This window comes from Ovis aries, chromosome 24, assembly GCF_016772045.2.
Source record: "Ovis aries strain OAR_USU_Benz2616 breed Rambouillet chromosome 24, ARS-UI_Ramb_v3.0, whole genome shotgun sequence".
Classification (NCBI taxonomy): Eukaryota; Metazoa; Chordata; class Mammalia; order Artiodactyla; family Bovidae; genus Ovis; species Ovis aries.
Genome location: NC_056077.1, coordinates 1,540,845 through 1,555,836, shown reverse-complemented (window position 1 = coordinate 1,555,836; position 14,992 = coordinate 1,540,845). Strand labels below are relative to the sequence as shown.

Below are 14,992 nucleotides of genomic sequence, written 5' to 3'. Positions count from 1 at the left end.
CCAGCAAGCCTGCATCCTCTTCACGTTCTTCTGGGCCTGTTTCCGCTGGCCTGGTTGTGGGTTGGCAGCTGAGGTTTTGGATGTCGGGCTTCCCAGGTGGCGCTAGTGGTAAAGATCTCGCCTGCCAGTGCAAGAGACAGAAGAGACATGGGTTCAATTCCGGGGTCACGAAGATCCCCTGGAGGAGGGCAGGGCAACCCACTCCACTTTTCTTGCCTGGAGAATCCCATGGACAGAGGAGCCTGGTGGGCTGCAGTCCCTGGGGTCGCACAGAGTCGGACAGGACAGCGTGCACGCACGGCAAAGTGTGGATGTTACCAGCAAGGGTGGGGGCAGGAGCTCCTCAATGACTGTGGATCGACTCACCAAGCTCGGTCCCCACCGGGCCCAAGAAAGGAGGTGCTTCGCAGCTCCCTGGACCCCCACCTGGGGGGTAAAGGGGCTCAGAGGGGCTGGAGGGGAGTGAGAGGTGCACCCCTGTGAGGAAGCCCCCACTCGGCCTGCTTGTCCACCCTCCCCCCGGGGTCCTGGCCCTGGGTGCCTCACCGGGCACCCTGCCCTCCCCCACAGATGCTGTGGCTGCTCTTCCTGACCATTCCGGGGCCGGGGGGCTTCGTGCCTGTGTCCCTGGGTGAGTCCTGACTCCCTGTCCCTGTCCCCTGCCCCGGATGCCCAGATGCCCCCGTACCTGTGCAGAGGGGACTGGTCAGTCGACCCCCGGGAGGGACTGAGTGTGTGCAGCCGGGCAGGGGTCCCTGATGGCGCCCTTCCTCGGCTTCCCAGATCCCAACCTGGGGAGGGAGCAGCATGGCACGGTGGGGGTGCATGATGCCCCTCCCGGCCGGTGGCCATGGCAGGCCAGCCTCCGAAGGCGCAGCAAGGAGCGTGAGCAGTGGGAGCACGTGTGCGGGGGCTCCCTCGTCCACCCCCAGTGGGTGCTCACCGCGGCCCACTGCACTGGACGGTGGGTCACTCTGCCCGCTGCCCCCGTGGCTGGGGAGGGGAGCAGGGGTGGGGGGCACGGGGGGGGGGTGGGCTGGGGGCCGGGCGCTGAGCCGCACAGAAAGCCACGGCTCTGCCAGCGGCCAGCCCGGTTCCTGCTGCAAGACGGGCCTGGCCCTGCCCCAGCCCAGGCCTCTGAGTGGCTTCCGGCCCCTCTCCCTCAGGAAAAGCCCGCAGGCTTCTGCCTTCAGGGTGCAAGTCGGGCAGCTGAGGCTCTATGACCCAGATCAGCTGATGAAGGTGACTGAGGTCATCCCACACCCTGATTACGACCACCTCCTGTCTGCCAAAGGGGGCGCGGATATAGCCCTGCTGAGACTGGAGACCCCCGTGACCCTCTCCCCTCACGTCCAGGTGGTCTCCCTCCCACCTGCCTCACTGAGGGTCCCCGAAAGGAAGATGTGCTGGGTGACCGGCTGGGGTGACATCAGACTCGGAGGTAAGGTTCTGGGAGACCCAGTGGGCGTGCGCAGAGACACTTTATTCTCTGTGATGTGGAGAAATCCTCTCCTTGTTTAGTGGGGTGAAATATACCTAACAAGGGCTTCCCTGGTAGCTCAGCTGGTAAAGAATCCACCTGCAACGCAGGAGACTCCGGTTTGATTCCTGGGTTGGGAAGATCCCCTGGAGGAGGGAGTGGCAACCCACTCCAGTATTCTTGCCTGGGAAATCCCATGGACAGAGGAGCCTGGCGGGCTACAGTCCATCGGGTCACAAAGAGTCGGAAACAACTGAGCGACTTAGCCCAGCACGTACCTAACAAAGTTTTGCCATCTTAACCACTTTTAACTGTACATGAAGTACGTTCGCATGACTGCACAACCATCACCACCATTGGTCACCAGAATGTCCCCCCACACAGAGGCTCCATCCCGCTCAAGCACTGGCTCCCCTCCCCCAGCCTCTGGTGCCACCACCAGCTCTCTGTTCTGGAAGCTTCCTGTAAATGGAATCGTACAATGTATGGTCTTTTGTGTCTGGCTCATCTCATTGAGCATGTTTTTAGGGCTCGTCCACATCGCAGTGAGTCTCAGCACCTCATTCCTCTTTTACGGCTGAGTGATGTTCCACTGTGTGGACGAACCACATTCTGTGCATCTGTTCACCAGCTGATGGGTACCTGAGTGTTTGCCAGTCTTTGGCTCCTGTGAGTCAAGCTGCTGTGAGCCTGAGGCTTCCAGCACCTATTAGAGCATCTATTTTCAATTCTTCTGGGTCTAGATCAGATATGGAATTTCTGGGTCATCCACTAATTCTGTTTGATCTTTTGAAGGGGATTCCCCTTTGAGCTGAATGTGCGTGAGGCCTGGGTCTCAGCTGGGCAGATCTGTGGGATACTAGGGACTCAGGGCCTTTATTCTCTGCCAGGTCGCAGCAATTACCCCTATGGTCCTCATCGGTCCTCACCATGACCACCGGGGTGGACCTTGGCTGTCCTCCTGCAGACGAGCAAACCTGGGCTCGAGAAGCTAGGGCCTGCTCCTGGGCATGTACCTGAAGAAAGCCAAAATTCAGAAAGATGCCTGTGCCCTGACGTGCGCTGCGGCTCTGTTCACAATAGCCGAGACACGGAGACAATGGAGATGTACACCAGCCGAGTGGATGAAGCGGACGTGGTGCTCATGTACCGCGGAATATCACTCGGCCGTACGAAAGGGACGAAAGAGTGTCATGTGCGGGGTCATGCAGGGCCTAGAGCTTGTCGTGCTGAGTGAGGTCAGGACCGAAAAAGACAGATATCGTGTGATATTGCTTATATGTGGAATACCAAAAAATTGTACAAACGAACCTATTTACAAACCAGGAATAGTCACAGACATAGAAAACAAACTGTGGTTGCCAGGAGACAAAGGGCTGGGGAGGGACAAAGCCCATTACTGTACATAAAATAGGTAACTAACAAGAACCTACTGTAAAGCGCAGGGAACTCTAGTCAATACTTTGTTGCGCGACCTCCCTGGGAAAAGAACCTGAAACAGAGCATCTTTATATGCGTGTAACTATCTATGTAGATGTATGACCGAATCACTTCGCTGTACACCTGAAGCTGATGTAACATTGTAAGTTAATGATTCTCCAATAAAAAATAATTAAAACAAACAGAAAAAGAGAAGCTGGGGTCTGCCCTGGTCTCAGATGTCAGAAGGTGAAAACTTGAACCCATGCGGCTCAGAGCACTTTGTCAGGACACAAGCTTGCTACACCCCTTCTCCAGGGAAAAAGAATTCCCGGGAGAGTGCCATCCTGGGTCGTCCTGTCCTTAGGCTTATGGAGCCCTGTGTCCTGGCACTGGGTGGGTTTACTGGCTGTGGGGAAGCTGAGCCCCAGTGCCCCAGGGTGCTGGGTCTGGACCCCAGGGTCAGGGTTGGCAGTAGGGGCCTGGAGCCCACAGCTGATGCCCCAGCGTGGAGCAGAGTGAGTGCCTGCCCTCACCCGGCCCCCGACCCCCGACAGGGCCGCTGCGCCCGCCCCATCACCTGCAGGAGGTGGAGGTGCCCGTCGTGGGGAACGAGGATTGTAACCGGCACTATCAGAACACCTCTGCAGACGCCGCCCGTCAGATCATCAAGGACGACATGCTGTGTGCGGGCAGCGAGGGCCGGGACTCCTGCCAGGTGGGACCCAGGCCCGCTCCGTCCTCCTGCCCCTCCTCGCCCACGAGGGGCCATTGCAGGGCGCTGAGGGCCGCCTCTCCTGCAGGGTGACTCCGGGGGCCCCCTGGTGTGCAGCTGGAATGGCACCTGGGTCCAGGTGGGCGTTGTCAGCTGGGGAGACGTCTGTGGCCATCGCGACCTCCCTGGGGTGTACACCCGGGTGACCAGCTACGTGTCCTGGATCCACCAGTATGTCCCGCCCCCCCAGACCCTAGACGGGGCAGGGGACGGGTCTGCACGCTGAGAAGACTGACTGCCAACCCTCCCGGCCAACACCCTGCTTCTTCCCCAGGGCCAGCCTTGTCCTCCCAACCCTCCTCCCCCTCGCCCTCAAGACACCGTGGCCCCCAAGTCTGGGAGGGAGAGATAGCGAGAAGCCCACGCGCTGCTGTCTCCTGGCAGTGCAGTGGCCCCTGGCCTGCTTCTCACCTTCTGTTTCCCATTAAACTCGGAAGAGCCAGCCCTAGACTGCGGTTTGGGATCGCGGCGTTGTGCTTGCTGGAGGGAGAGGCGCGGGGGACCCTGGAGGGGTCCCCCTGGACTCTGGCGCCAGGCTGGGTTGCCACATCTGGGGGTTGGGATATTTGCCGGGAAGCTCTCTGGGAGCTTGCGGGGGAGGGTTAACCTTGCCCCTGGGTGTGTCCCTTTCCAGTGAGTGCAGGGCAGTGACTTTGTTCTGATCACATCCCAACCCCCACCCCTGCTGCCTCCCGTGATGTTGGTTCAGGACTTTCACCCCCAGGAAGGGTCTCTGGAGCGTGTTCAGTTCAGTTCAGTTCAGTTGCTCAGTCGTGTCCGATTCTTCGCGACCCCATGAATCGCAGCACGCCAGGCCTCTCGCTCCATCACCAACTCCCGGAGTTCACTCAAACTCATGTCCATCGAGTCAGTGATACCATCCAGCCATCTCATCCTCTGTCGTCCCCTTCTCCTCCTGCCCCCAATCCCTCCCAGCATCAGTCTTTTCCAATGAGTCAACTCTTCGAATGAGGTGGTCAAAGTATTGGAGTTTCAGCTTTAGCATCAGTCCTTCCAAAGAACACCCAGGACTGACTCCTTTAGAATGGACTGGTTGGATCTCCTTGCAGTCCAAGGGACTCTCAAGAGTCTTCTCCAATACCACAGTTCAGAAGCATCAATTCTTCGGCGCTCAGCCTTCTTCACAGTCCAACTCTCACATCCATACATGACCACAGGAAAAACCATAGCCTTGACTAGACGGACCTTTGTTGGCAAAGTAATGTCTCTGCTTTTGAATATGCTATCTAGGTTGGTCATAACTTTCCTTCCAAGGAGTAAGCGTCTTTTAATTTCATGGCTGCAGTCACCATCTGCAGTGATTTTGGAGCCCCCCAGAATAAAGTCTGACACTGTTTCCACTGTTTCCCCATCTATTTCCCATGGAGTGATGGGGCCAGATGCCATGATCTTAGTTTTCTGAATGTTGAGCTTTAAGCCAGCTTTTTCACTCTCCTCTTTCACCTTCATCAAGAGGCTTTTTAGTTCCTCTTCAGTGTCATCTGCATGTCTGAGGTTATTGATATTTCTCCTGGCAATCTTGATTCCAGCTTGTGCTCCTTCCAGCCCAGCGTTTTTCATGATGTACTCTGTGTATAAGTTAAATAAGCAGGGTGACAATATATAGCCTTGACGTCCTCCTTTTCCTATTTGGAACCAGTCGGTTGTTCCATGTCCAGTTCTAACTGTTGCTTCCTGGCTTGCATATAGGTTTCTCAAGAGGCAGGTCAGGTGGTCTGGTATTCCCATCTCTTTCAGAATTTTCCTCAGTTTATTGTGATCCACACAGTCAAAGGCTTTGGCATAGTCAATAAAGCAGAAATAGATGTTTTTCTGGAACTCTCTTGCTTTTTCCATGATCCAGCAGATGTTGGCAATTTGATCTCTGGTTCCTCTGCCTTTCCTAAAACCAGCTTGAACATCAGGAAGTTCACGGTTCACATGTTGCTGAAGCCTGGCTTGGAGAATTTTGAGCATTACTTTACTAGCATGTGAGATGAGGGCAATTGTGCGGTAGTTTGAGCATTCTTTGGCATTGCCTTTCTTTGGGATTGGAATGAAAACTGACCTTTTCCAGTCCTGTGGCCACTGCCGAGTTTTCCAAATTTGCTGGCATATTGAGTGCAGCACTTTCACAGCATCATCTTTGAGGATTTGAAATAGCTCAACTGGAATTCCATCACCTCCACTAGCTTTGTTTGTAGTGATGGTTTCTAAGGCCCACTTGACTTCACATTCCAGGATGTCTGGCTCTAGTTGAGTTATCACACCATTGTGATTATCTGAGTGGTAAAGATCTTAGGAGGGGCTTTAACCCAGTAAGTGAAGGGGTGGTCCTGATCCCACCCTGTGCATTTCAGGGACACGGGTGAGATCAGAGCTGCCAGCATCGGTGGAGGATTGCCCCAGGGACTGGCCCATGAGCCCTTTTGCCCGTCCCGTTTCTCTCCCTGAGGCTGATACTCAGCCTGGAAAGTCATTCCCACCTGGGGCCTGGAGGCGCCCGGGGACACATGCATCCTGCCCCTTTCCGTAGCATCTACAAGCCTGGGGTCTAGCAGCGGGTGGGCCCCCAGCCCCGGCGAGGTCCCCCTGGAGACACTAGGGTGCCCCCCCGACACCTGTGTCCAGGCCTGGGTCCTAGGGGCAGGAAGCACCCAGCATGTGTCCTGGGGACTTGAGGCCTGAGGCTTGGGGCGTTCCAAGGGGTCAGGGCTGAGACGGGGCGGGGCACGTGGGGTAGGGAGCGGCCCCCTCTATGAAGTGGGCACACAGCTCCCCCAACGGGCAGAGTGAGGCCCTCCCCAGCTCAGAGGGCTCCCGTGGGCACCTTGAAACCCCAGGGAAAGATCCCATGAGACTGTGGAGGGCCTAACACCATGGTGGGCAGCCTCAGACGAGGCTGGACAGTGGGTGGAGACCACCACCATTGGGAGCAGGTGGTTCCCAGAGGGAAAAGGAGTGTGACGCTGGCTCCCCAAGGCCGGGAGCTGCAGCCCCTCTGATACAGCTCTCCTGGGCTGTAGTCCTCAAGGGGAAGGCTTGGCCATCCCAACACCTCCAAAACTCCCCGTGTGCCCTTTCCTGCTGCCCCCTCCCGGCCCGGCTCTCAGCCACAGTCTCTGGCCTCCGGTTGTGTCCGGCGCCCAACACTCTCCGATGCGTGAACGCACCGCTGTTTGTTTCCATGTTGTTTAGTTAATTAACGTATTGGCTGCACTGCATGTGGGATCTTAGTCCCTCAACCTGCGCCCCCTGCTTTGGCACCTTGTAGTCTTAACCACTGGACTACCACGGAAGTCGCCTACCTGTTAATTTTTATTTGAACTTTCTTTCCTTTTTTTTTCAACCTGAATGTACCGGCTCAGGACACTGGTGCTGTTCCAGGTCTCCGGTGAGTACGTATCAGGCCAATCTTTCACACTGGTTTTCGTGGGAATGTGTGTCCCTTTCTCTTCTCGGAAAGCCTGCGTTTTGCTCTGTAGCCCTTGCCTTTGTCATTGGCCCTGGAATGCCGTTTTCACAGGTCAGCGCTTATTTTCCCCTGCGTTTTGCTAATGACGCAGGCTGCTGTGCGTTTTCCTGTGCTTCCTTGGCACCCTCCCAGCTTCTCTTGTAAACACTTTCTCTACTTGGGCTTTGTTGGGGCAGTCCAGCCGCAGGTTGGAAGACAATTTCCAGACACAGAGTACTGCAGTAGGGAGGGAGCTCATGAAGAGCAAAAGGCAGAGATAATGCCAGTGCTGCGAGCACAGCAGACCGACCTCCTCACAGGCCAGGGAGAGTCGACAGTTTTCATGGGTTAGTAGCCATTTTTCACAGCCTCAAGACAGAGAAAATTCCTGCTGGAAGATTGGCATTAGGTAGTTGGTTAAGTTCAGGTGGTAAAGAATCTGCCTGCAATGAAGGAGACCTGGGTTCGATCCCTGGGGCAGGAAGATCCCCTGGAGAAGGACATGGCAACCCACTCCAGTGTTCTTGCCTGGAGAATCCCATGGACAGAGGAGCCTGGCAGGCTGCAATTCATGGGGTCACAAAAAGTCAGACACAGACGAGCGACTAACACTTTTTATTTTAGGGCACTGTAGGTTGACTACTGGGGCGGGCATCTTTGCCTAATTTGCGATGAGGAAATCTGCTAGTGATGATTGGAGGGGGGGGCAGTCTTTTGGCAATGGTTACAAAGGGGCTCAGTCAGCTTCAGAGGTGACCTTGGCTCTGGGCTCCACTTGTGTGGCCTTGGGACGTGACCTTGGGACAAGGCCTTGAACCAGTGGCCTTGGGGCAGGACTCAACACGCTTTTGTTTCTCAGGATGGCGTCTGGGGAATTCTCTATCTTTTCTGGACACAAGTACTTTATGCGTTGCGATTATTTCCTCCCTGGGACTCCTCGACCCATTTTCTTGGGAGTGTCTTTGGAGGAACATAAGTTTCTGGTTTTGATGCAATCCAGCGTGTCCCCGAGGTTCTGTCTGTGGCCCGCACTCCCCTTTGGCGGGGGTTTGCCTGTAGCGTCTTTTCCGTCCCAGACTCTCCGTGGTCGCTCCCTCTCGTGAGCAGCCTGTGTCCGGGGTATTTCCGATGCCCTCCTTCCGTGCTGGTGTGTGAACTGGTGAGCTCACTGTCACCGCCTTGATGCCGTATAATCACTGACATCCTCAGACTGGCTTCTGCCTCCTTAACTTACTAATTTACATTGTCCCAGCATTTCTCTGCCTTCTCCCCTTATTCTTCTAGAACAGAATCTGTGCATTGCCCCAGTAAGAGAAGACGTTGATCGGCTGTTTGTCTCCTGTCTCAAGTGCCCCGAATCGGCCATCTGGACAGCATCTAGACTGTTAATTCTGGGTTGTTCTCTTTGATGGCATCTCTTTTAAAACGAGAAGAGTGGCCTTGATGATGAGATTTGATTTCCTTTGCTGAGTGTATCTCTTGGGACATTTGCCTTTTATTGAGCTTTGCTGTAATTGATTCAAAGGTCTGGGATGTGGTGTTTCTGAGAATATGCTTGTGTTGCCCTCCTCCTCAAACGGCTGTTCGCTTGCTTCCAAACTGTTGTCTTCGCCACTCTGAAAGATCACTTGCCTGTCAACTTGCATCTGCAGTTACTGTGGGATCATCTGATACAACTACTGATTTTTCAAATGAGCTGTGACTCCTCAGACTGTTAGACACGGTCAGGATCCCCTCCACCTGCCCAGCCCACCCCAGGGGTGCCGCCTGCTGTTTTGGCTTCGGTTCTGCCCTGAGATGAAGAATCAGGGGAGGCTCCCTGTGGAAAGGGAGGGGATCCTGGCAGGGAGGGGACAAGGGCTGGTGACACAGGCGTGGAGAGGCTTCCCACTGTGGGTTCAGGAGCTTTCTCTGCCGAGGCTCTTCTGGAGTCAGGAGAACATATCGTTCTGTGACATCCCTCCGGAGGGACTAGGGAGCCGTCGGTGGGTGGACCCACCTGACCTCGGTCCTGCTGTGAAGCCACACCGACGGCAGGGCCAGGCAGGAGGCTTTCTGCTGGGACGAGTCTCCACCTGTGGATGGAGTGGCTGACGCAGGGCTCCGTCCTCAAGGATGGAGAGGAAGACGGGTCACGTGCCCCTGGTCTCACCAGGAGTGTTTGACAAGAGCCAAGTTTTGAGCTGCTTCCCATTGTCTGGATGGGATTTATGCTGAAGAACGGGGGTTTGAGGTGCTTTCAGGTTGAGGACCAGGTGAGGATGGGGAGTGACGGGGAGCGGTGGCGCCAGACCCAGGCCACGTGCTGCCACATGCTGCTGGGAACAGGCTGGGAACCTCAGCCTGAGAGACCACAAGTACCGAGGGGGTGGGTTATAGAATAAGAGATGAACGGTGAGCATCTGAAAGCTGGTCCCCCACCAAGTCCCCGGGGAAGCCCTTTTGAGAGCATCTAGAAGGGGCCGTTTGCACCCCAGATGGGTGAAGACTGAGGAGACAGTGCCTGGAGTTGGCAGAAGCAGGGAGCAGACGTTCTAGGGCTGATGGCAGGTCCCTCTGCCCTGCAGGGCAGCTCGGGAGCCAGGCCACTGCCCTTGTCCCTCAGGGTGGGGAGGGGAGGTGGTAAAAGAGCGCGCCAGCAATTGATTCAAATGGAAACACTATTTATGTTCATGTAGGCAGAGTCTGGACGCGACCTGAAAGCCCTTCTGCTTGAGATGAATGACTGTGTTGGGGAGGCCCTGTCACCATCCAGGCAGGCAGGCAGGCAGGCAGATGCTGGAGGCCGCGATGCTGGTGTCACTACAGACGGGGGATGAGTCGCGGGGTCACCCACTGGAAACACCACGCGGGCGAAGCAGCACTCGCAGTGGTGAGGGCGCGGCCTGTGGGCTTCAGACGGGGAGGTGGGCCCCTCTGCAGCACGCGCAGCGTGTTCAGGGCAGAGACGCCTGGCTGATGGCCATCGTGACGGAGTCTACACTAGCGCGTGCTAGGGCGGCTGTGAAGGCAAGGGGAGCCTCCTGGAGTCGGTGGGAATGTAAGCTGGTCAGCAACTGTGGAAGACAGTATGGAGGTCCCCTAAAAAACTAAAAACAGAGCTACCACCATGCACGTGTGCTAGGTCGCTCTAGTCACGTCCGACTCTTTTCAACCCCATGGACTGCAGCCTGCCAGGCTCCTCTGTCCATGGAGATTCTCCAGGCAAGAATAGTGGAGTGGGTTGCCATGCCCTTCTCCAGGGGATCTTCCCAACCCACGGATTGAACCCGCATCCCTTGTGTCTCCTGCCAAGAGCAGGTGGGTTCTTTACCACTAAGCCACCTGGGAAGCCCCAGAGCTACCATATGACCTAGCAACCCCACTCCTGGGCATATGTCCAGACAGAATTCTAGTTTGAAAAGATACATGCACCCCAATGTTCATAGCAGCAATAGCGAAGACTTGGAAGCAAACTAAACAATAGCGAAGACTTGGAAGCAAACTAAACGTCCACGAACAGATGACTGGATGAAGATGCGGTACCTATATGCGATGAAATATTACTCAAGCGTGAGAAAGAATAGCACAATGCATCTGCAGCAACATAAAGGGGTCTAGAGGTATCATACTAAGTGACACGTTAGAAAAAGACAAATACCATATAATATCACTTCTCCATGGAATCTAAACTATGATTCTAATGAACTTACTTATAAGACAGACACACTCACAGACACGGAAAACAAACTTATGGTGACCAAAGAGGACGAGGGACGGGAGGGGTCAGTTATGAGTCTGGCATTAACAGAACCACTTGACCGTGTATAGACAGCCAATAAGGACCTGCTGTATGGCACAGGGAGTTATAGTCAACGTCTTTTAATAATGTATAAAGAAGAATACAAAAAGGAATATGTGTGTATGTGTGTAACTGAGTCGCTTGGCTGTACATCTGAAACGAACGCAGCACTCCCCCAACCCTACGCCTTGCTGCCCTCCCCCAGCCCTTCCCTGCTGAAGACCTGCTTGAGCAGAGAAGAGGCTGCAGGCGAGAGCCCAGCATCTCCCTCCTCCCAGGCCCGGGGATCCTGGGCTCAGCTGTGAGGCAACCGGGCTGGGCAAAGCCCCGCAGACCAGGCGGGAGTGTCTCCTCCCAGTCTCGGTGCTGGACGTGGAGACTTGCTGGGGCAAGGCTGGTCCTCTGGGGACCTCTGTCCTCGGCCTGCACACGGCGCCTTCTCCCCGGGTCCTCCAAGGTCTCCCCATGCATGTCTGTGTCCTTCTCCTAAGGACACCGGCCATATTGATTAGACCGTCCCCCTGACGACCTCTCTAACGACCCCCTCTCCAAATACAGTCACATCCTGAGGAATGGGGGCCGGGGCTTTAACACAGAAATGCAGGGGACATCACTCAGGCCACACAGGGGTCCCAGGCTCCCTGGAGAATTGGGAGGAACACCTCCAGCCCTCCTGAGTCTGGCTGACTTCTCTCAAATGCATGCACCTCCTCACACACAGGGGTCCCTCTGGACCCCAGGCTCTCCTACAAGACACCTCGCAAGTGGGTCCAGGTAGACGGGTGCCAGCTCCCAAGGGGCTGGGACCAGGACCAGGGAGGGACCCAGGGAAACCCTCACCCCTCATCCTCTGATTCTTTCCCGACCTCAAACCTGAGAACAAAGAGGCCCTGAGCTGACCCTCCACCCGCCGTGCCCCGAGACCCGTCCTGCCCTCAGAGGCTGTGGTCAGGGCAGCACTGAGACCACATACCCCCGGAGATGCCTGGGTCCCAGCGTTCTCGTGGGCGCCTGGCGCTCACTCGGTGCTGGAACGCTCCTTTGTCCTGAATCTGGAGCCTCCACGGGAGTCAGTAACTGTGAGTCCTCAGGGTCTGGGAGAGACGTCAGGAGGGTCGTCAGCCCAGGCGCTGGGCTCCAGGCTGGGGAGCAGCCCTTGGTCCCTGGGGGTGGCCGGTACCCAGAAGAGCAGGGCCCTGGCCTCACCACCCCGCCTCCGATTAAGGAGCCCCCCTAGGGCGGCAGCCGGCCAGTGCCCCTCAGTCGTCTCCCTCCTCCCTGCCCACTGAGTGTCCCTCCCAATGGGACCCATCCGGGCTGGGGGCTCCGGGCTCTCGCTTCTTCCCCTGCCTGGGCCCCCACCCCCACCCTCTGCCGGAGGAGGCTGAGTTGAACCGGCCCCGGCCCCTGGCCCCCACGGGTAGAGGATCGACCTGGCCGCAGCACACAGCCCTGTGCCCATTTCCTGTGGAGGGGGATAAACGGGGTCCTGGGGGCACCGGGGGCAGAGACGTGGAAGCAGCTCGGAGGAGGCCACCCTCCTGTCCAGACCAGCCGGAGCTTCCGGCCGCCCTTCCCGAAGTTGGTGCTGGGGGTCCAGCTGCCCCTCAAGACCACCTGCAGATGCTGTGGCTGCTGGTCATGACCCTCCCCTGCCTGGGGCGCTCCGTGCCCATGACCCCAGGTGAGTCCATACCCCACGCAGTGCCCTGAGGATCCCACGAGCCGTTTCTGCACCCAGGGTCCACCCATCTTGGGGGCAGGGGCCTCCCCGCTTCTGAACAGCTTTGCCTGGGAAGATCATTGTCTGGGTCCCTGATGGCCCCTTCCCTTGCTTCCCCAGGCCCCAGCTCAGGACATGAGCTGGTACGCATCGTGGAGGGGTGCGATGTCTCGGCCAGGAGCTACCTGTGGCAGGTGAGCCTGAGGTTCTACAATAGGACAGCTGGCCTGCGGATACACTTTTGTGGGGGGTCCCTCATCCACCCCCAGTGGGTGCTGACTGCTGCCCACTGTGTTAAGCCACGAGTATTCTGTGTCCCTGTCCCTGTGGCTGGCTGCAAGGAGGGTGGGGAGCAGAGGGGGCTGGGGGAGGCGTGTGGGTGTCCAGGGGCCCCTCCCCAGCTCTGGGTCCCCAGCCTCCTCTGAGTGGCTCCCGGTCCCTCTCCCCAGGGGAGCTGGCAGGCTGCTACCATCAGGGTCCAAGTCGGGCAGCTGAGACTACAACCCTGACAAGCCGACCAGTGTCCAAGATTGTCCGACACCCGGACTATGACCAACTCCTGTCTGCCAAGGGGGACGGACATCGCCCTGCTGAGGCTGGAGGCCCCCGTGCACCTCTCCCCTCACGTCCAGGTGGTCTCCCTCCCGCCTGCCTCGCTGACGGTCCCCGAGAGGAAAATGTGCTGGGTGACGGGCTGGGGCAGAGTCACGGTTCACTGTAGATTTGGGGAGACTTGAGGCGAAGGATGAGGAACTGGGGAGGCTGGGTCTTCAGGGAAAGCGGCTCACTCTGCAGACCTTTGGACCCCAGGGAGGGGTGTCCTGCATGGTTCTGGACGGGAACCTTCTGGAACAACCTCAGGGGTGGGCCACTAGCTCTGGGTCCTGGTCAGACTCTGCCCCAGCTGTCCTGGGCTCTGACCCCCTCAGCCTGAGCACGCAAGGAAGTCATGGGGAGGAGGTGTGGGTCACTGAGCGTGGGCGACCCGCCAAGGTCTCAGGGTTCCTCCATGCTGCAGGGGGATGGGCACCTAGACGTTTGAGAGTTGTGTGATCAGACCCCAGATTCATGGCTGTGGGGACACTGAGTCCAAGGCCAGGGGTGCTGGGTCTGGACCCCAGGGTCGGGCTGACAGTGGGTCCCCAGGACCCCCGCAGACCGAGGGGAGCCTCTCCCCAGCACGGAGCTCACCCAGCCTCTCCCCGCAGAGCCCCTGCCCCCGCCCTACCACCTGCAGGAGGTGGAGGTGCCCGTCGTGGGGAGCCAGGTTTGTAACCAACACTATCGGAAAGTTGAAAACACCACCAAGCCAATCGAGGACGACATGCTGTGTGCCGGGAGCAAGCGCCAGGACTCCTGCAAGGTGGGACCCCAGACTCACCCTCTAATCTGTCGCCCCAACCCCTGAGCGGGGGACCTGCCAGCCCCACTGCCTGGGGGCGTGGGAAGTCCTTACTGAGTTCTGTTTCCCCACAGGGTGATTCCGGGGGGCCCCTGGTGTGCCTCTGGAAATGCTCCTGGGTCCAGGTGGGAGTTGTCAGCTGGGGCCACAAGTGTGCGCTCCCCGACTTCCCTGGGGTGTACACCGGGTGACCAGCTACAGGTCCTGGATCTGCCAGTACGTCCTGCTGTCCCCAGGGCCCTAGACCTGGAGACCCCCAATCTTCTTCGCTCAGGGGCCCCTGGTGGTCCTGGGGAGCAGGCAGGGGCTCCAGAAGGGGGCGCTGCGTGGAAGGGAGAGGCCGGCAGTCAGCTGTCTGTGACGTGAGCCTCATTAAACTGTGCAGAGCTGCTCCCAGGCTGTGTGTGCTTGACCTGACCAGGGTGGGGGTGGGGGGGTCTCTGGGCGGGCTCCCTGGGCACAGCTGGTGAGGAGCAGGGTGGGCCCGCCTCCCGGGGAGGTGTCCTCGGCTTCTTCCCCTCCTGCCGCCGCCGTCTGTTGCCCGCTTCTCTGAGACCCTGTGGCCTCAGTCCACACGTCCCTCCCCACCCCTCCCCACCCCTCCTCACCCCTCCCCACCTGACACCCACACCAGGAGAATGGGGTCCCCATCGGCATCTCTCACGACTACAGCTGTTTCTTATGGGATGTGTCCTGGGGGTCCCCTTGGACAGCTGGTCTCTGGGGTTCAGAGGTGTGTCTAGGTGACACTGGAGGAGGAAGGGGCCTGGGGTCTGCGGAGGGAGCCCTGGCAGGGGGCCCAGGGGAAGGGGTGTCCAGCTCCGTGTCTTCACACTGCTTGGCCTCCAGCTGACTGCCCCGGCCCAGCCCCTCAGGACCCATGTGAAGAGCCAGCTTTTCCTGAGCAGAATGAGGCGTCTGTCCAGAGTGGATCCTGGCCCCTCTCCCTGTGGGACCC

The 14,992-nt window shown here is 57.8% G+C and overlaps 1 protein-coding gene across 1 annotated transcript; it reads left to right on the top strand.

The window, feature by feature from the left end:
• The first annotated feature begins 364 nt into the window (after positions 1–364).
• Positions 365–14,225, top strand: LOC132658610 (mastin-like). Its single transcript, XM_060406318.1, has 9 exons — positions 365–964; positions 1,167–1,441; positions 3,457–3,617; positions 3,703–3,887; positions 12,418–12,593; positions 12,753–12,826; positions 13,048–13,234; positions 13,841–13,995; positions 14,109–14,225. The coding sequence occupies exons 1-9, from the start codon at positions 759–761 to the stop codon at positions 14,223–14,225; spliced, it is 1,536 nt and encodes a 511-aa protein (XP_060262301.1). The 5' UTR covers positions 365–758.
• The last annotated feature ends 767 nt before the right edge of the window (positions 14,226–14,992 follow it).